General features: G+C 28.8%; 1 protein-coding gene across 1 annotated transcript in view; it reads left to right on the top strand.

The window, feature by feature from the left end:
- Nucleotides 1-23,389, top strand: part of LOC115887921 (fibrillin-1-like) — a 72,192-nt gene that overhangs the window by 23,375 nt on the left and 25,428 nt on the right. The window contains exons 3-5 of the mRNA XM_030907454.1: nt 1,306-1,455; nt 10,413-10,625; nt 13,772-13,957. Coding sequence (XP_030763314.1) covers nt 1,306-1,455; nt 10,413-10,625; nt 13,772-13,957 — 549 coding nt within the window. The remainder of the gene's footprint in view (nt 1-1,305; nt 1,456-10,412; nt 10,626-13,771; nt 13,958-23,389) is intronic.

Raw genomic sequence — 23,389 nt, 5'->3', positions numbered from 1 at the left:
AAAAGGACTGTCCTTATCAAAAAAGGCCAAGTGGCAACCCTAGGTATTTCTTGGAATGGAAATTTAATGGCAAATCTACAACTTTGGTTTGAAAATATGTTCCGGTCACCTATGTTTACAAAAATGTCTAAAATGTGCCTAAATGCCTCCATATCCTGAAAAAAAATTGAAAGAAAAGTCACCAACCACAAACCTAATATAGAACTGTTTTGGAAGCCTGAGTCACCCTGTAAATATTCAAAAGTAACTGAAAGTTTATATAGAAGTAACTGAAAGTTTAAATTGAAAATCGACGTTGGAGTGATTTTCGAAAACTACTAACGTTTTAACATAAGTATATGTGGGATATTAATTGTATTATTATATTAGACCTTATAACAAAACTCATCTGACGAAAAAGTGCTAATGTAGTATATTAATATGGAGTAAAAATTTTACTAATTACTTTACTTTTACTTTACTAATTAAATTCGTTTCAAAAAACGATGCGCCACTGGCCATTAGAACCATCCAAATGCGCCTAGTTGCCGGGGTCGGAAATGTTAGACTTCTCTGTCTCTTCTGTCCTTGTTTGACACATTGGAATGTTTGATACACTACCAACGAGTATTTATGAATGAGATGTTCGGTCTATCTTTATAATGTCTTTGGAGTTTTTACACAATTTTGCCTAGATAACGAGTACTATAAATAATAGCTTCATAATCTCCAGTAAATTTTGAATATTTTTCATTAGAACCATTTTCCTCTATTTGTCACAGTAAAGTGGTGGGGGAAGGTTAGATCTGTTTTTATTTAAATATTAATAATTTTGGACTGGATGAACGGAATTTAACAAACGGGGGCTCGTTTAAAAGAGCGTGTCTCTACTCTATATTATATCATATAAACAATAACAATAAGCTTTTGAACGTAGACACTAGTCTTTAAATTTAACAAACATTGCGCGTTTTTTCGAAAAAAAAATAAATGCGATAGTATATGTCATTTTAGCTGATGGTAAAGAGTAATAAAAGCGTAAAAGCCAGCGAAAACCGCATCTTGATATCTTTTTTCAAACCAAAGTTATTAGCAAGGTTATAAGAAATACGAAAAAAACTTCTACATTCTAAATTCTACATTCTACATTGATTTATCTTTTTTTCTATACATGTTCAATGGAGGTCTGCTGTTTTAATACGATTGGGAGAAGTTGGGGAATTGTATCGTCATATACGATGTGAAATTTTGATATTTAAATTAGATTAGTAATAGAATGAGCATAGCTTTTGTCATATTGTTACTTAATGAATATATTAATTACAGGTTCTACATTAGAATCGTCATCAAAATGCCCCATGCTAACCGAGTGTCCCTTCAAAGCTGAACAATGCGAAGAAGACGATGACTGTAATGCAGATGCTGTCTGTTGCAAAAGCCCATGCGGAAAAATTTGCACCAAACAACTATTTACTGGTAAGTATTGCAAGATTTTATATACAGGGTGGTTCGAACTATATTCCGGAAACTTCGGCAGCACATTCTGCACATAAAAATAAGTAAAAAAAGCTCATATACATTTTTATTTCGATTTTTTCCAAATAATTTCCGAAGTAACGTCAATATATAGATGAAAATTGGTGTCTGGGAGTTTTTCCACATGAGAAATTTGATTTTGATGTCAATCTGACTCCTATGTGTAGAGGGCGCCACCTACGTGTGTTTTAACTGTTTTGAAGCCTAATAACTTTTTGTCCGTACCTGTATAAAACAACCGAGTAAAAAAATATACATTGACGACATTTTTTAAGTAAAAAAGGTCTCTTGCTAAAAATCGCTATCAGTAATGGTTCTCGAGATATTTGGAATCGATATTATCAATGCCTCTCATCACTGACAAAAATTTGAAATGTTTTTGTGCCAAAAGTTCAACAGAAACTGTTTCTTCATCATTTTTTCGAAGAAAAATTTATTATTAATTTAAAAATAATAAAAAGATCCCAAATTAATCATTTCAGTGAAATAACTATCTACTCATTTTTTGTTAATAATGACATGCATTGACTATTCCCATTCTAAATATCTTTAAAACGGTTGCTCGTAGAGATTTTTACCAAGAGACATTTTCTACGTAAAAAATCATGGAAATGTATATTTTTTCACTCGGTAGTTTTATACAGGTACGGACGAAAAGTTATTACTCTTCAAAACAGTTAAAACACAAGTAGGTGGCGCCTCCTGTAAATAGGAGTCGTATTGATATTAAAATCAAATTTCTCATGTCAAAAATCTCCCAGACACCAATTTTCATCCAAATATTGACGTTACTTCAGAAATTATTTGGAAAAAATCGAAATAGAAATGAAACTTCTACACCCTGTGTTTCCGAAACTAAGCACTTCAGAACATACATTTATACAAACTTTTTTACTTATTTTTATCTGCAGAATATGCCGCTGAAGTTTCTGGAATACAGTTACCAGTAGGGTTGAAAACTAAATTAGACCAACTGAACTCTTTAAAATCACCTGAAATATTTCAGTTTCAAGGAATACTTTGATTTGTTTACTTCTACATTACCAAATTGACATGTATCATTAACAAATCAACCTAGTTTCATAAATATACGTCATAAATAAACGATTACAATATTTTATATTCACGTTTTAAAGTTTAAATGTCCATTTAAAGCAATTTAATCAGTTTAGTATCTTTACGATTTTTTTATTGTGTGATTTATCTAGTCCACATTCCAGTTGTAATGACGCCAAACCTGATTATATCCAAGTCAAAAACACGCTAACCACAACAATGATGTTAATATTTTCACGATGCATTTTTTTGACAGTCAATTTCATCGTATACAATGCTAAACTAATAGAACTATTCATAGATATGATAAATTTGTCCCATATTCAGCGTTGTAATGAATAATATATGGTTCTAAATCCTATAGAAATGCCCATTATAATTAATGTATGCGCACGATAAAAGCCACAAGTAATTTCTTTCACTGCATCTAGTTCAATATTAAATTCTTGTGGACATTTCTCGTATAAATTAAGTGTTTTCTCCATTGGCAATGTCAGATTTGTCAAATAACTTAGGCGTTATGTTACAATTATTTGTTCAGAATGACATTGCTTATTGAAAACGCGAGGTTTATAGTTAATTTTGAATTATGGGTATTTTTAAGGCGTTATAATTAATATGGTATAAACATTTTAATAAATCTATGTAAATAAATCCAGAATGGTTGAATAAAACGACGTCACGGCAGGCAAAGAAATTATATTAACCTTTGATTTGACCTATGTCTAACAGTTTTTAGCAGATTAAACCGCTACAAAGGTATATACAGGGTTCGGCAATAGTGCGTCGGACATCTGTAGCTCCTAGAATAAAAAACTCGGAAATTTTGTTCAAGTGCTCACCTGAAATATGTACTAGGATGTATTTCAGGAAAATATTTTAATTTCTATAGGGTGGCTCAAAAAATTGTGAGTGGATCGGGATGATTTTTTTAAATAGCACACCCTGTATATTATTTTTTTATTAGATTGAGACTTAAATAATGAGCATTTTTTGGGTTTAAAGTATTTCAACATTTTTAATGGTTTTGCAGATACACGTAGTATTATTTTATGGCTATTTCAACAGTAAAATATGAGAAAAAAATCACTGGGTGGTTTTGATAAAAATTTACTGTGGAAAATGCCATATGAAATATAAAACCGCGATATCTGCGAAACCGTTAAAAATTTTGAAATACTCTAAATACAAAAAATGTTCATTTTTTAATTCTTCATTTATTGAAAAAATTATATACAGGGTGTTCTATTTAAGAAAACGGAGAAAAATTATTTTATATTTTAGAAAGTTTGGCGTAGAATTTTGTACATCATGTATGATTAACAATTAATATATTTGTAGCAAAGTAAGTACAGACCATCTAATGTAAATACCTAATTCATATAGTTTTGATGTTAGGACAGTTCTTGTATTTTTAATTTTTTTTTTAAAAAAAGACTGAGAAAATTATATTTTTTTTTATTTATTTATTAATATCTCTGAAACTATAGAAATATATTTACTCATATTATCTGACGATTATGTAAAAAAAATCATCTCGATCCACTGACAACAAAAAAATTACGGAAAAATATACATACAGGGTTACATACGACGCGGAGTATTGTTGCTAAACTATAGAGCTACAATTTAAAAATATTTTTACAAGATACAGAGTGTCCCAAATAAATAAAAAATATCAAAGTTGTATTTTTTTAATCACAACACCCTGTATATTTTTACATTTTTAGTTTCTACGATTAAAATAAAGATAAATTTCATTAAGGTTTATCACCCTTAAAGCTTACAGTTTTTGAAATATTTTCAATTTTGTAAAATTGCAGTAACAATTTTAAGGCTTCATTTCTCCAAGGGTATCAAAGTTTTTAATACTAAATATTTACTGAAGTTTAATTATTGATCAGTTATCGTGTTGCAATAATAAAAATAATACTACCTCATACAGAGTGTCTAAAAATTTACTTTAAATAATTTCTAGTTTCTAACGGCAATAACTCGTTTAATTTAAATGGAACACCCGGTATATTTTAGGAGAATAAGATGCACAATTTAATTGTGCATCAAATTGTATTAAACCATTTTTTACCTATCCCTTCAAGTTTTCGTAGAAAATGCATTTTTTTATAAATTAGACCTCATTTATCAATATACTCATGGAATATTGACATTTTAGATTGCTTTTAAAGCAACAAATGTATAAAATGTACAGGTGCTAAAAACGATAATATTACCAGCCTATTTGTATACAAAAATAAAACTATTTAAATCTTTATAAAAGAGTATAACATTAATTAAATATACCACCATTATTTCCGCCCAAATATTAATTAATTACATATTTAATTGTGTTATTTAATAAATTATTCTAAACAATTGTGGATTTGGAATTAGAAGTCAATATAATAATAAGTTATAAAAATGAACGTCTCTGTTGTTATAAGCATTCGTCAAAAAATGAAATAAAATTTTTAAGGTGTTACTTTTTACCACACTGTGTAATACGCATACAAAATTGAGTTGTTTAGTATTTGGAGCAATTACTTGATTTTTTTTTTTTGAATACTGGAGTCTTAATAATTGGTCCTCTTTTACAAATAATTAAACATTTTTTTTATTTTTTAATGACATAAACGAACTATATCGACAATATTAGTATCTGTACCCTTTAAAATTTTGTTACATCTTTAAAAATAATCTAAATCGTCAATATTCCATGGGTATATTGATAATTGAGGTCTAAATTATAAGAAAATGCATTTTCTACGAAAACCTGAAGACGTAGGTAAAAAATGATATAATACAATTTGATAGACAATTAAATTATGCATCTGATTCTCATAAAATATACCGGGTGTTTCATTTAAATTAAAGAAGTTATTGCTGTTTAAAGCTAGTTATTATTTAAAATAAATTTTTAGACACTCTGTATAAGGTAGTATAATTGTTATTATTGCAACACAAAATTAAGCAAATAAAAATACATCAGTACAATATTTGGTTTTAAAAACTTAAATACGCCTAGATAAATAAAGCATTAAAATTATTACTGTATTTTGACAAATACCTGAACATTTCAAAAACGGTAAGATTAAAATGCGCTAAACTCTAATCAAATTTACCTTTATTTTAATCGTAGAAACTAAAAATGTAATAATATACAGGGTGTTCATTTAAAAAAATAAAACTTTGATATTTTTTATTTATTTGGGACACTCTGTATCTTGTAAAAATATATTTAAATTGTAGCTCTAATAGTCCTTCATAGAACCCAAAACTTACAATTTGCAAAAATCTAATAGTTTAGCTACAATACTCCGCGTCGTATGTGGTGAACAACCCTGTATAATTAATTTTTAAATAAATTTAGTTAAGTACTCCGCTCTCTTTCAAAACTGACAGCTCACGTCACGCAAGCTTATAGCTTGTTTGTCATAATTGATGCCCAGTGTAAATCAGTGTTATATTAGCAATAATGGTGAAACACTGATGAAGTAATAAATAAAATACACTTTACAATAACACATTTTTTACAAACGACACCCTATAAAATTTACAAGAAATATAGCATTGACATTTAATCCTTCTATGATATTTTAAAATTCTAATGTAAACATAGGATTTTTTTCTTTCTGTTTTTCCTTCTGTGAAACTGAATCTAATAAATCAAATTGTGATAAAAAATTCTTATGACTGACCTATAAACAAGCCTTTACTTATTGTCATTCCTTAGATAAATCTCAGAAAACTTTACTAAGATTTTGTTTATTTACCCGTTGACATTGACATATTACATTGCACATACTGGGTATTACCAACGATAAGGAATAAAAATCACCAAAAGTGTTATTAACGTAATCTTAAGCCGGGATAGCGGGTAATAAATAACTTAATATTTTCTGCGTGAATTAAAGAAAAATATGAGACGTAAATGTCAATGTCTCGCTTGTTGTCAGTGATGCACATAATATTTATTTATTTATTAACTGCATGGAATAGAAAGACTAGGAAAGGAGCGAAATACTATTTAAAGTTTGATATATTTTGTTCTAGTGAGTCGATTTTGATGATTTCTTAAGCAATTTGTAGCTAGATTATTTGACTTTTTAGTACCTTTTTCTATATTAAAAATGAAAGTTTCCATCTCTCAATTATACGAGGAAAAACTAAATGTTGATATTTTGGTAAAAGTTAAAACACCCTGTGGAATATGTTAACTAAGCTAGGAATTTAAAAATCATTTTATCATTTAAGCCCGTCTTATGTCGATAGTTTTTTTTTATTTATCTCAATAGCTTTATTTTAATTGGAGATATTGGCTTTTCAAGAAGACAGTAACGATTTACAGCTTTTTTAGTATTGATTTTGGGTCCTGATCAACACGCTTATGTAATACATCGATATCCAGTGGAGAATTCATGTCTCTTCAACTATTAAGTTTGCCTACCCCTCAAACAAAGATTTTCCTAGATATCTTCATTTGCATGATTTGAACTGAGTAGAACTTTGTTACTTGATAAAATCTAGGTGGTTGTGATATGTTTGACGTTACTTCAACATAGCTGTCTAATTAGTCCAACGTTAACAACTAGTTATCATATTGTCAATTAAAACAACAAAGTTTCTCAGAAATTTGCCGAAAATGGAAACTTATCCTACATCAGAGAGAATTGTTATGATTTTATTAGTTGGTGAATGCAGTGTGCGTTCACCAATTAATAGAATATTTAGATGCTCCTGATTTGATCTAGTTTGGGTTTTTTTATGAGGATATGTTAAAGACAGTGTTTACAAAATTCGACCAACTATTGTGAGTAATGTCACTGCCAATGAAAAGTCATATTTTTATTGTTTATTGACGTTTAATCAAGTTTAATCTAGCAGAGATGGTTTTAAGTTTTGTTGAATCGGCTATTGCTGCTTTCATTGATCATAGTAGAGATCGACTTTTGGACTTGAAAACAATATTGTGTCTGCGTTGTAAAATCATATTATTCAGTTGTCAAGAAAGTCTTCCTGTCCAATTTTGTCAACCAGCCAAATTTTAAGCATGGGAAAATATGGGTTGCGGATTTCAAAATCAGTCAAATTTTTGCATCAGCAAATTTTCAGCCAGACTGAATTTCCTCCACTTGGGATGTGCCAGACTGTTTTTGCATTAATAAAATGATTAACTTTAATAAATGTCAAATATTTATTACTGGAGCAATAAGTTTACTTTTCTTTTGTTATCTAGTTAACCAATCCATTTGAAAATTTTAGTCTCACATATTGTCATTTAATGTTACCATCCGAACAAACTATTTCATATTCAGCCGACTGGGAAACTAAGAGAAAAGACAAAAAAACTAAAAAAAATCACTGCCTCCTGAACTATGGGCTTTAAGAAGATTGTAATCATGTTGTAATCTATTTTATTTACAACCATATCAAAGAATATACCTAGCTAGAAAAAGAATGGACTCTGCCATACTGAAAAATGGTCCTACAGAAGTGGCGCCATCTATTGAGTAGGGCTTGTTTTAAATGGATCGAAGCGCGGCCTTTTTAAATCAGCGTATTTATTGAATTTTACTCTAAAATAATTAAATTTGATTATTAAATCTTATTTTTTACACAAATTCAACAATACTAATAACAAGTATCGTTGTGATGTGTAAAAAATAAGATTTAACAGTATAATTTATACAATTATTAAATAAAATTAAAGTCAAACGTGTAAATATAATTTATTATTTAAAGTTTTTATTTATAAGTCAAATATTTAAACATCGTTTATACACAATATTACAAAGTTTTGTAAATGGAGTAAATATAAATACTTACATTATATTTTTAGGGCCACAAACAAAAGGAATTGTCTAATAAAAACACATATAACAAATTATAGTTTGAAAAATGTTTTGATAAAATTTTTTGATAATATTATGATTGGCAACGACAATATTTTTTGAGAATTTGACAATAGCATGACAATGGCCGTTGGAAACTACGGAAACTACAAAAAAAATCTGATTGAACGCCATCTGGCAATAACTAGTAGCAACTTCTTAACCTTTGACGCCGTTTTTTTTTCTCGATCATACGGTAAATTCAAACGCTATTCACTAATCGGAAGTGAAGACATATTGAATCCACATGGAAAGAATTCTTTAATCAAAACATTTTTCCATATCCGTGTAACACTTATTATACTACAAAACCGGTTAGTGATAAATACAACTTGTCTAAATATACAACACTAATTACTAAAGATTGAGAAATATTTCCCTTTTTATTTCTTCTTGCTTTAATTAAACAAGCATAGCAGGAAATGCATTACGACCTGCAATTGCAACAATTTTGTCGGTGACATTGAAAACTTTTTTCCACCTAGATACCTACCACTTTTATTATCATTTCTTCAAAGACAAAATTAAATATGGATTTAAAACACGTAAAAACTGACAAATTGCAATTTTTTGCATTGTTGCATATTGTTTATGCCATTGTTTTGTGTTAATAATACGTTGGAAAATAGACTAATTAGAAAGTTATGCAAAAAATAATTAAATTTGCAAATCAATTTACATATTTTATTAGTTGGAATATTTCTTGAGAGTTATAGAAAGGTTTAAGTTATTTTTTGTTAATTATACATATTAAATTTAGTTTTTGTAAATTTAAATTTGTCTTTACAGTTGTATACAGGGTGTCCCCGGCTGAGCGTGCATTAGAAATTTCTAGAGAACTACAATATCTAAATCGGAGATTTTTTGCACATTATTATTTCACAATATGGCGGCACATCCGGAAATATCGGAAGTGCCGCAGCAACTTGACAGCAACTTTCTTATTTTGAATGGGTACCCCCATTTTTTATTACATACTTAAATTCTCTGCAACATTTTGTTAATTTTGATATCAAAAACTCTATTACCTAATATTAACTGTTTTTTGAGAAAAAATATTTAAAATTTTTGGACAAAAAAAACTGCCTGTCAAGAATATGTGCATAGCCTAAACGTTAAATTTGTGGCTACCTATTTCAAAAATTAAATTGTTCGAATGCCATATAATAAGGACCACAGCTGTCATGGAATTGAGCCATTAAAAATTATCCTAAGTCATTTTTCTATGGTGGTTCTCTAGAAACTCCTAATGCCTGGGACACCCTGTATACTGTAGCAAACATTTATAGCCAAGTTATAGATTTGTTTTATTTTTAATTGATATTTATAACATACTTTGATTACTATATCTACAACCTAGTCAATCAGTTAGAGGTCTCAATATCTCGATATAAAGTTTAGTTGAACAAGCCAAAGGATGTCAAGCGCTGTAAGATCTGGGTCACATCGTAAATTCAAGTAGCAGTAAATTTATTGTTGGACTTTAGGTAAAAAACCATAATTAAAAAAGAAGAAAATGTAGTAAAAGACTTTTAACTTACATGTATTTTGTTTGGGATGAGAATTTAAATATAATTAAAGTAATTCTACGTTTATGGGATCATATAACGGATCTTATGATGAATTGTAAAAGAAAGGATATATTATTGGGTAAAATATTTTTTAGTGGTCTAAATAAATTACAGGACATTATTTTTTCTTCAATAAATGTTGAAACCCGTTTAAATGTTACCACCCGATTTACGAGATCCCTGTAATGTGAATTGTTATATTATGAGACACACTGTATATTAGAATAATTTGATCTTGAACGCGTGACAATGCTCGGTACCATCAGACCTTTAATTAAATAACTACTTATAAAATACTTATTTTTTAGAGATACATTTGAGCGAATTTTGTAACTAAATACTTCACAAAATTTTAAATTAATAGTTTTTCTCATATTTCCAGGCTGTCAAACTTTAAGGATGGCCGCTTCCAGGCGAGCCAAAGCTCTTGGTGTCGAACCCAAATCTGTTCGAATGCCTCGTTGCAATAAAAATGGAGGTTTCGAACCAATCCAGTGCGATAACGAGATTATCAGTTCCTGCTGGTGTGTGGACGAAGCAGGATTTGAATTGCCTGGCACAAGGGCACCTGCAGCTTCACTAGTTAATTGTACAGGTATGTATTTAATGTCTTCTTATTATACAAATGGAACAAATTAATTATTTTCTTGTTAGTTTCTCCATTGAAAATTACTATCTAAATCTAGAGAAAAATATATATTAAAAGTTATAATAAAATTGAAATAGGGGGGATGTTTGGGAAATCTGTTAAATTTAAAGTAATAAATCGCTTAAAAGGGATTTATTAGACTTATTTTGATTGTTACCGAGAATAAATATTTATTTCTATTTCTGTCATTTTTTTTTAATTAATATCAGTTCTTTTCGAGGGAAAAAAACTGGTTTGGTAGCTTGGAGGGAAAAAAACTGGTTTTTGAAGCTTATCAAGGAGAGGGAAAATGTGTATGAATATGAAAAAATTATGTATAAATGATGGTTACTTTAAAAAATTGGGGCAGTTACATATAGTTAACAACAGGCAAACTGTTTTTTTTTACAGCCAAATTTAACTTTCGATTAAAACTATCAGGAAAAAGTCACAATAATTAAAGCATAAACTCCAAAACCTTAATTTGTAAATAAACAACTGTGATATGGTCAAATTAAATATAAAGCCACAAATGACGTCTATGATTTTTGAACTCTGAATTCTTCTTATGTTTTTATGAATAATTATTGAAGAATCAATAATTATTCAGGATCTTGAGAAAAGATTTAATATTGATATTCAAAGTTTTGCAATAAAAATCTGAATTAACTTATATCATCGTATGGATGTAAAAAATTATTTACAGTATATAATTTTGCCCATGTGCAACAAATTAAAAACAAATAAATTAAAGTTACCTAGTTTATATATATTTTTAATTGTCTATATTACTTCATATATTAAAATATAACGTAAATTACACCAAACAAAACTGTATACCTTCAAAATCACGCTACGCATACGGTAACGGCTAAACGAAAAAGCAATAATTAATTAATTAAAAAGGGGTAATTAAAGAAGTGGAATTAATAGCGAAAAGCAGACAAACTATTGTGCTTACTAATACGAGCGGATGTTTGCAACGCCATGACCTGATTTCCCTTGGCCGTCGGTACGAAAAAAATGCCATCGAGCGAGAGCAGACCATCTAGATTGCTATAGACACGATCTTCTATTTTTTTTTCGTCGATTCTCACGAAAAAATATAGTCATTTAACTGTTTCGTCCCGAAAATTCTAGAAATGGAATGTTTTTTTAATATGTTGCGTGCTGGCGCTTTAGGTCTCTATACAGGGTGAATCTTAAATAAGTGCAAATATTTTCAGGGCTGTTAGATCTCGATAAAAGAAACATATTTTCTCTTTACCGTTTTTCAAATAAATCCATAATAACCGAGTTATTTTACTTTGAAAATTTCCAAAAAGATGATTTTTTGCTAAAATTTTGAGAATCACTAAATCTTTTCTGGATTTTCTTTCTTGTAAATTTAATCTACTACCTATGTTGCCCTATTATTAAGCAATTATGGTTTTTAACTAAAAACTAAAAAAAATACAATTTTTTTTCAAAAAACTCCAATTTTCAAAGTTTTTTTTCGCGAAGAAAACCTCATCGTGTTTCTGGGTCGAAATATACTACCCCTAAGAATATTTGCACTTATTTAAACTCATCCCGTATAGCTTTAGAGAGAAATTTGACTTGGGCAATAGTTAAAATAATTTATGGCAATATTAATATTAAACATTTTTGGCAATAAATTTCCAATTAGATTAAAAATGACAAAAATTAACCTCTTGCTGTGGGGTATCTGGAAAATTTGACATTTAAGCAAAAAATTCCTAAAAGATGGGTGTCCTGGTCGAATTTTTAAAAACTTTTTATTTTTTATTCATGTTGGTACGAACTTTTAATAGATGTATGGTTTGTATATGTCAGTTGACATCATACTTAAAATTACATGTTCGAAATAATGCGAAAATAATCATTATAACTTATCAGAAATCTCCGATTTGCAAATTAGAGGGACGCACCTAGATTAGCAAAGATTGTTTCTATTCTATTTGGTAATTTTTATGTAAATACAAATTTTAAATTATTAGATACACTTGTTGGAACTAAAACAATTTCATTTTTTAGTGGTTATATGGTTAAGATATTACAGAAATCTAATTTATTCAAGCTAATTTCAGAATTTCTTGATTGGTAAATTTAAGGGTGACAAAATCAGAGAAAAATCATTGAAGCAACTTATGCTTAAAAGGGAAGATTAATTTGTTAAAAATATGATATTCTGAATCAAAATAAATAAAACTAAAAAGGGTTACTTACCACCAGTTATAACGCAAGAACGGTTGGACCGATTTTAATCACATAAAATTAATTTTTAAATAAATTGGTTTGGAAACTCCGCCATCTTCTGCAACTGACAGCTCACTTATGAGCAGGTAATGCACCCTTATAGTTTATTTGTGAATTAATTAATTCATTATTAATTTAATTGAAAAACAGCATATTCAAATATAGAGACATATTGAATTAGATAAAAAATACTTGAATTGAAATTTACAACAAAAATATATCTACACAGAAAACACATGATAACAACTGTCAAAACTTTTGATGCCAATCATTTTAGATCATTCAGTCATTATTCGGTAATCATTCGATCGTCATTCGGTCATCTATACGACAATATTGACAGAAAAACTCACTTTACTTCATTGGTAGGAGGTACGAAATTAGCCTGGCCAGTGAGTGTTTAAGTAATTTTTATGGGCAATATTTCTGAATAAATGATTTAACTCACACGAATAAATAAAAAAGTTCCACATATATGTTCGATGCAAGAATACACTTAAATTTCAGTTTTCGAACATCTAACCTATAAACATGGATAACAGATGCGAGTTAAAATTGGAAAGCTTGTTTTCTCAACGAAATTTATTACTTACAACTTTTGATCTTTGGAAGGTTACACAAAATAAAGACGATGCATTTTCTTTCGTTTTTTGTTTTTTAAAAAAGTGGAATTTTTTAAATTTCTATTAGAAATTTTTTACTCCAAAATTTTCAACTTTATGTGTCAAATTGTCCTCATTGACGGATTAAAATTCAAGAAAATTTTTGTTGCTAAAACGGCATTTACGAAAAGATATTATGTTAGTCTAAAGTTGTATAGAATATGAGAGAGACAAATTTTCTCTTTGTTTCAGCACCAAAATCTTGTGCTGAAGCCACCTGTCGCATGTTCTGTCCTCATGGTTTCGCTCTGGATAACCACGGTTGTCCAAAATGCAAGTGCAGAGACCCGTGCGATGATATCAACTGTCCACATGCCTTGGAATGTCATTTGGAGGAACTGGCTTGCGCAGATCCACCGTGTCCTCCTGTTCCTACTTGTAAGTAACATTTATACCAGTACTATTTTTATAATAATAACTAATTTAATTTTTTTGTCAATCATTGAATATTTTGTCAGAATTTTTGTTGAAATTATTGTTTGTGTTATAATACCACATGATCGATTTATTTTCTAATGGCACTTATTTTCACATTGTCAAATAATTTTTAAATGGTGTAGTTTAATATTTTAGAAAAATATTTTTTTTTAAATAGATTTGTCTGGAAACCTTCTATCCTTTTTAGTCTTTCTGTAATTAGTGTTAATTTTTGTTTTGGTTTGGAACGTCAAGAAATTAACCGCGCTAAAATTAGCATTTATTATCATTCCCTAGTCGCCTTTGAAGCCGTTTTTTTCGATCATGCGGTATATACCTTACCGTAGAAGTAATTCTATTATAAGTCAATGATAATAAAACTCTTTGTTATTTTTTTAGTAGCGTCAGTAAAAATTATTTTAAACTTTTTATATTTCCTCTGTAGTTGGATTTCTCATTTTATTATCTCCCTTTGTTAGATTTTCTTATTGAAATATTAATAATTATTTTTTATTGGCAAATATAGATTAAAATGGAGTGGAATTAGACAATTTAAACTGTAAATTTTAATTGAAATAATTCGTTGTAACACCGGAAATTAAATAATTATTTATTTCTGTCTGTATTCTAATGTTTGATTAAATTTTTAATTGATATCAAATTATATTACACATAGATATAAATTTAGTTGAATTCTGAGTGAATGAAAAAATATGTTTTATTCCTTATTGAATTAATATAAGCTTTTTATCTTCTTGGTTAACCCTTTATAGGTTGTTGCTTCACGTTTTTAAGTGAAGCAACTAACCAAAATGACTCACAACTGCAAAATAGCATCTTCTTCACGAGAACTAACGCGAAAAAATAAGCGGTTCCGTCTTGGGTAGGAAACTCGAAATGGCATTTCATGCAATCTGTTTTTCATTTCGAATGGTATTTATATCCGAGCACGACTTTGAAAGGTTTGGTGTGATGATCTTTTGCCCATCCTCAAATCACCGTTCGTGATACGTTCATGGTCGATTTTTTTTCAGGACAACACTAATGATAATAGTGCTTATTTTTGCTGGCATGACATTTGGATGAACGACGAAATGAAAAAAGAAGCAGTAAATATTTCTGCTTTTCTAGCTAGTAGAAGGTTAATTAATATTCCACTGCCAATTTAGTTTTATTACACCCTGTGTTTCAATTTGACTTTGACTCATATCATTGGAATCTTGGAAACTGTTGTAAAGGCAGACTGGCTCAAATCAGGGCAAAGTTGCCCTCGGTGTTTCTTTACTTTATTCGATAGAAAATGACACTCTGAATAGAATGACATATCATATGTCAACTTTTGACATTTTCGCTTACAAAAAAAATCGTATTTTAAATTTCAATCTAGAGTGCTATGGGTGCGTTAAAAACATTAATTTTTAATCGAGAAACCTTGGAAAAATAGATTTGATCATCTAATGTTTTTCGTGTCCCTGGCGGGTTAAAAGATGCACAAATCGTTTTTTTAATCATATCTTAATTTTTTTCAAATGGAACAAGGGTGGCTTATTAACATATTTGGAAAAAGCATTTTTTTACAAATAATTTGATACCAAACACTTTGTATTTCGAGTCAAATTGTTGTAATGAACCGCATGTTATAATTTCAAATAAACCATATGCGAAAATGTCAAAAGTTGACGTATGATATGTTATCCTACTCAGAGTGTCAATTCCTATCGAAAAAAAAGTAAAGATATACCGAGGGTACCATTTAAAAATCAAAAGTTGTAGTAATTTCCACATAGTGCACACAGAATTTTTTTATCCAATTTTTGTGTATTTGTGACTATTGATTGAGAACAAAATATATTCAATTCGAAACTACATTTTTCTATTATAATTAATAGAAAAACATCAACTTCAATAATCGCACGTTAAGATAAAACTAAAATAACACGCTTTATTATTTACCCATAGTAAAGATCTAATGAAAAGAATTCTACGATCAACCTGTGCCTAGCTTATTACCGAGTAATTTTAATAAAAAGACAATCACGATTCCTCACAACGAACAGCCCATGAACTTTAACGAGAAGCCAACAACCTGGCAACGCTTTTCCTTGGCAGCACAACGTGACAGCGTCTCCATTTTCCTCTCTAACAGAATTTCTTTGGGATTTAATAAGGTATTAATTATTTTTGTCGAAGAAACGCGATAAATATCAAGCCGAGAAAGGTGTGTTTAGATTCAAGGTTCGGTGTGAATAGAAAAAAAAACATCAAAGAAAGAGGGAAAATGTGTACAAGGTATGAGTCAAAACAGGGACGGTTTTATTGCTAACTTGTGTTCAAGGATGTAGAAAATGACATCTGTACTCTGTTTTTCGAGTCAGGGAAAATTGCGACATATGATGACAGAAAAAAGGCAGATAACGTCCATGTCAATCTGTTTATTTTACAAAAAAAGTTTCGTCCCTTGTTGTTTTTAAGCAGTCTTATTGGTTTATTTAAAAAATAACTGTCAAGCGCTTTAAGCAGGATCGTGATTAATCAATGACCAGATTTTTCAAAACACCCTGTATACATTTTTAAAAAATCTTAAAATATGTAAAAAAACAAAATAAAATATACGTGTTTAAGCGTTTTTTCGAAAACTTGACCGTTTTTTAAATAAAAAATATTGTAATATTTGAGGGGTGGTTTCACCCTTTTGGAACTGGAATTTCGAAAAATCCCTTCTTATCGAACCTCTACACCCTAGAATCAACCTGTATGCCAAAATTGAGCTTCTTACGTTGAGTGGTTTGAGCAGGATCGTGATTAATCAGTATGTCAGTCACTTAAGGATTTTATATACAGGGTTGTTCACCACATACGACACGGAGTATTGTAGCTAAACGATGAGATTTTTACAAATTGTAAGTTTGGGGTTCGTTGAAGGACTATTAGAGCTACAATTTAAAAATATTTTTACAAGATACAGAGTGTCCCAAATAAATAAAAAATATCAAAGTTGTATTTTTTTAAATGGAACACCCTGTATATTATTACATTTTTAGTTTCTACGATTAAAATAAAGGTAAATTTAATTAAAGTTTATTATACTTAAACCTTACCGTGTTTGAAATATTTTCAATTTTGTGAAATTGCAGTAAAAATTTTAAAGCTTCATTTCTCCAAGGGTATCAATGTTTTTAATACTAAATATTAATGAAGTTTATTTATTGATCAGTTATTGTGTTGCAATAATAAAAATAATACTACCTTATACAGAGTGTCTAAAAATTTATTTTAAATAATTATTAGCTTCAAACGGCAATAACTTCTTTAATTTAAATGGAATGCCCTGTATATTTTAGGAGAATCAGATGCACAATTAAATTGTCTATCAAATTGTATTATACCATTTTTTACCTATCCCTTCAAGTTTTCGTAGAAAATGTATTTTCTTATAATTTAGACCTCATTTATCAATATATCCATGGAATATTGACATTTTAGATTGTTTTTAAAGCAACAAATATACAAAATGTACAGACTAGTAATATTATCGTTTTTAGCACAATGATAATATTACTAGCCCATTTGTATGCAAAAAGAAAACTATTTAAATCTTTATAAAAGAGTATACCATTAATTAAATATAACACCATTATTTCCGCCCATATACTAATTAATGACATACTTAATAGTGTTCGTTAATAAATTATTATAAATAAATGTGGATTTTTGAGTCAGAAATCAATATAATAATAAGTTATCAAATTAAAGTCTTTGTTGTTATAAAATAGGCATTTATTAAAAAATGAAATATCATTTTTAAGGTGTTACTTTTTATCACACTGTCTAATGCCCATACAAAATTCAGTTTTTTAGTATTTGGAGCAATTATTATTAATCAACGCAAACAGTCAGTTAATGTAGTTTGAATACTGGAATCATATTAATTGGTCCTCTTTAACAAATATTTAAACAGTTTTTTATTGTTTTAATGAAATAAACGAATTATATCGACAATATTAGTATCTGTACTCTTTAAAAATTTGGTACATCTTTAAAAATAATCTAAAATGTCAATAGTCCATGGGTATATTGATAAATAAGTTCTAAATTACAAGAAAATGCATTTTCTGCGGAAACTTAAAGAGATAGGTAAAAAATGGTATAATATAATTTGATAGACAATTAAATTGTGCATCTGATTCTTATGAAATATACAGGGTGTTCCATTTAAATTAAACAAGTTATTGCCGTTTGAAGCTAATAATTATTTAAAATAAATTTTTAGACACTCTGTATAAGGTAGTATTATTTTTATTATTGCAACACAATAACTGATCAGTAAATAAACTTCAGTAAATATTTAGTATTAAAAACTTTGATACCCTTGGAGAAATAAAGCCTTAAAATTTTTACTGCAACAAAATTGAAAATATTTCAAAAACGGTAAGGTTTAAGTATAATAAATCTTAATCAAATTTACCTTTATTTTAATCGTAGAAACTAAAAATGTAATAATATACAGGGTGTGTTCCATTTAAAAAAATACAACTTTGATATTTTTTACTTATTTGGGACACTGTATCTTGTAAAATTATTTTTAAATTGTACCTCTAATAGTCCTTCATCGAACCCAAAACTTACTATTTGTAAAAATCTCATTGTTTAGCTACAATACTCCGTGTCGTATGTGGTGAACAACCCTGTATAGATAAAATATTTCGTGCAATATTTACATTTTTTATTATAACAATTTTTAGTTGTTCTTTTTTATAGATTTTTTGGACGTGGTGTTTTGCCCACGCCCCCCTTTCCTTTAAAATTGCACAACTAAAAATATAAAATAATGAATCATCATACTATCACACACAAAAACAAAATAGAACTGCAAAATTCTAGTAGAGTTTTGACAACCCAATCTAAAAACCCTGTAAAGTGACAATCAATCAATCAAATCAGGTCAATTGTAGAATTGTGTATATTCTATTTATAATCTCGAACGAAATAAAAAAAAAAACATCCTTGACTTGTTAAGAATCCTGAAAAAGCATCTTTGTTGTATTACTCTTGTTTGCTCTTTGATGTAAAGGTCAAGAACAAGAATCATGATCTGTATTGTTCAATTTTTGATGTAGATTTAATCGAATTATGATTGGTCGTGAAATATAAACCGTGAACCTTCGATTGTCAATAATACTATTTTTAAAATTTGTTTTAGATATAAATTTAAAATTAAAGTTTTCGTGTGTTTATGAGGGAAAATAAGTTGCTGCTATTCTTTCTGGTAAAAGTTCTAAAAAACCTGTGAAACTCGTTTAAAAAGTAAGGGAGATTCATTTCAATATTTTTGTATTTGTTGGAGATATTCTCTTTTCAAGAAGACAGTAACTATTTGCAACAATTTTCGCACTAATAGCATGCCTCGGTTTTTGATCTTAATCAACGCATCTAAGAAACAATGTTGATTATTTTTGTAATGTTATAGTCATATTATTATTATTTGTTGGCAATTACTCTAGCAGAGATATTTTTCTTTTTTTATTTTTTTTTGTAAAAAGTATTGCAAAAATTTGTTCGAATAAAATAAACACTTAAAAAGAGGTTTGTACTCTCCCTTAGGTGTTAATTGCAACATTTTATATAATTTTCAGGCAAATATTTTACCTTGTCTCGCTTTTTGTTTACCTTTATCAAAAGAATGGGAGCAAATTTTGCATATTTATCGTAATCAAGGTATACACTAATCCACGTGATTTCAATATCATTACATGGATATTGTTTATTAATAATAAAAATAACTTAATACTATAAACAGTCAGATCTGTGATTTTTGTAATGAAAGGATACATTGTTTTATGTTTTAAAAACAAATATAGGTTCTTGTGAAAGGTTATATTTTAATTTCTGGTTATAAAATCATGTACTTTATATTATTATGTTCCATCACATAAAACTTTTGTCTTAATATTTAAAGAAACGATAGTTCTATAACATCCAATGACAGGTTTTCAATATTTTTCATACAGCAGTTTGACTTAGAGCTTTCAGTATTGAGAATTTCTTCGTTCAGATAATTTTCATATATAGTTTTCTTGGATAAAAATAGTTTTCCATAAATAACGTGGCAACGTAGCATTTTTCTGTTTATATCTTCTGGTTTGTATATCTTGGCTGCCCTCGATTTGTGCAGTAATGTTTGTCTATTTAAATTGTCTGAGATGTTTCACCACAAACTCTTTTTTTTCTACAATTTAAATTTAAAGCTCTCTGTATGTTTAATTATTTCTTTTAGAGCATCACCGTCTATTACTGCGAATAAAATAATAATAATAAAAGGAACAGGGTTGCCACAAGAAAATTTTTGATTGTGCAGACCTTGACCATAAAAATGTGTAGCATTGTGTAGCAATCCATGACCAATAATTGTAAACTATCCAATAAGACCAAGAATAACACGTAAAATCGCCAAATTTACAATAGCATAATTACGAGTCTCGATAAGAGTCTCACTTCCACTCGTTTGTATACGTCAATATATTCATTTTCCATTTCATTTCTTCTCATGCCAGCAAATATTGCAATGACGTCAAAATTGATGTCGCGAAACTAACGATTTTATGGAAAAATTAGACAGGTTAAAAAGTCTGTTTAAAAACTGTAAACAATTCAGGACTGATTAATCGGCCAAATTTGTTAATAGAAACTGCAGTCCTTGCTGATATGGGAGGAAAAGTGAAATAGGAATTGAATATTATTCACGTATGCCAACGAGTGGACCGAACTACAGTGAAATTTGTCCTCTGAATTTGGCCAAAGTACGTGTTATGTATTATTTAAGGAATTAAGCAATCCTGTCTATTTACCGTTTTTGACTCGACCAATAGATGACCGAAAATGATATTTGTCAGTTCAAAATTTAAAGTTCACTTGCGGCCTCTTTTAATGTAACTTAGATAACTTGAAAGCAAAAAAAAACAGCTTTTGTCAGCTGATTTACTGTTCTGGCATTATTTTTTATAATAAATATGTAAATTCTAAAAATGTGTAGCACAGGCCATTGTGGTGTAGCTGTGCAGTCATGTAAGCAAATGTGTAGCAAAATACACAATTGTGTAGCTTGTGGCAACCCTGAAAAGGACACAAGTCAAATAAGATACTTAAAAACTTAGGTGTGTACCGGGTGCGTCTCAAACGTGGCTCACCCCTATAACTTTTTTATTTTTTCAGATAAAAAAACGAGTTTTGGTATGTTAGTATATGACATAAATTAGTCACTTCCTGTTTCACCGGAAATAACTACAGCTTTTGATTTTTAAACAGTACTCTCGGTATTTTTTTTACTTTATTCGATAGAAAATAACACCCTGAATAGAATGACATATATGTCAACTTTTTTACATTTTCGATTAAAACGAAATGGTATTTTTAATTTCAATCTAGAGTGCCATGGCTGTGTTAAAAACACTACTTTTTAATCAAGGAGCCTTGGAAAAAATAGATTTGATCGTCTAATATTTTTAGTATCTTGTCCTGACAGGTTAAAAATTGCCAAATCGTATTTTTAATTATTTCTCAATTTTTTCAAATGGATCGAGGGTGGCTCATTAGCATATTTAGAAAAAACATTCTTTTACGAATAATTTGGTACCACACACTTGATATTTCGAGTCAAATTGTCGTTATGAATCGCATGTTGCAATTTGAAATAAACCATATTCAAAAATGTTAAAAGTTATAGCAGTGAGCCACTTTTGAGACTCACCCGGTATAACTAATAACAAACTTATAAGCTTGTCTTTAGTTTATATATCAGATTTTATTCATTTTTAACTAGATTTAATGACACTGAGACATAAAAAAACCCATAAAGTTAATATTGTAAGTATAATTAATTTATATGATTATTGATTTGACAGTTACAAAATACCTCCATTATTAAACAGCATTATTCCAAGCATTAAAACATTGCACAAACATCTAATTAGAATTTTGCAAAAGGAATTCCAATTGCTCAACATTCTCATCCTTTTTAACACCAACAGAATATGTATGTATTATGACAGCCCCCAAAGAATCATAAATAATATTCCAATTATTAATATTATTTTGCTAACAATGTGTTACATAAACTCATTAATTAATCATATTACTAATAAAATGCCGGTATAAAAATCTAACAATAAAAAAAGAAATCTGTAAAAGTAAATCATTACAAAGATAGAATTTATGGGAGATTCTTTGTCAGACTTCGGTCTCATCACAATGAATAAATAGCATTCACTTTCACTAGATCATCTATTAGGAAAAAAATGCAAGGTTGAGTGTATATACAACAGGTTTATAACATTCTTCTGTTAGTTATGTTACATAAAACTGTGGGTGGTGGTTGATCTGCTGTAGATATTTTTTATCCTGTTTTTTTTTCTATATACAGGGTCTGGTAATAGTGCGTCGAACATCTGTAGCTTCTAGAATAAAAAAAAAACTTGAGAATTTTGTTTAAGTGCAAATCTAAAATATGTACGAGGATGTATTTCAGGAGAATATTGTAACTTCTACAGGGTGGCTCAAAAAAGTGTGAGTGGATCGGGATGATTTTTTTTAAATGGAACACCCTGTATATTATTGCATTTTTGGCTTCCTTTTGGATCACTTTACATAGTCCTAAGATATGAGTAAATATATCTCGATAGTTTCAGAGATATTAATAAATAAAAAAAATATATTTTTCAGTCTAAGTAAAAAAATATTAAAAATACAAGAACTGTCCTGAAATCAAAACTATATTAGGCATTTACTTTAGATGGTTTGTACTTAATTTGCTACAAGTATCGTGATCTTAAATTTTACAGGGTGTTCAAAATTCTACGCCAAACTTTGTGAAATATAAAATAAATTTTCTTTGTTTTTTTTTAATGGAACAGCCTGTATATTATTTTTTTAATAAATACAGAATTAAAAAATAAACATTTCCTGAATTTAGAGTATCAAAGCCACCCAATAAAATTTTTCTCTGGTATTTTACCTTTGAAAGAGCCATGCGAAATAATACCGCAAGTATCTGCAAAGCCGTTAAAAATTTTCAAATACTCTAAATACAAAAAATGTTCATTTTTTAATTCCTTATCTATTAAAGAAATAATATACAGGGTGTTCTATTTAAAAAACCAAGAAAAATGTGTCGTCTCTACTGAAGTAACGACTTGCTCTAGAAAGTTGCTTTTTTACTAAAAGATAGTTAATTGGCTCTTCTAAAAACTGTCGTCGCCGGATTTTTTGTTTTTCATTTAATTTAAAAAAAATAAGTATTTTTTTCCTAATGTTGCGGATGTCGCCAGGCTTCAACTAGTTATTTTATATTTTAAAGTTTGACGTACAATTTTGAACACCCTGTATGATTTAAGATTACGA

This window comes from Sitophilus oryzae, unplaced genomic scaffold (genome assembly GCF_002938485.1).
Source record: "Sitophilus oryzae breed Bouriz unplaced genomic scaffold, Soryzae_2.0 scaffold_682_pilon_pilon, whole genome shotgun sequence".
NCBI classification, from domain to species: Eukaryota; Metazoa; Arthropoda; class Insecta; order Coleoptera; family Curculionidae; genus Sitophilus; species Sitophilus oryzae.
The sequence above is the reverse complement of the archived record's forward strand: the minus strand, read 5'-3'. Positions and strand labels throughout refer to the sequence as shown.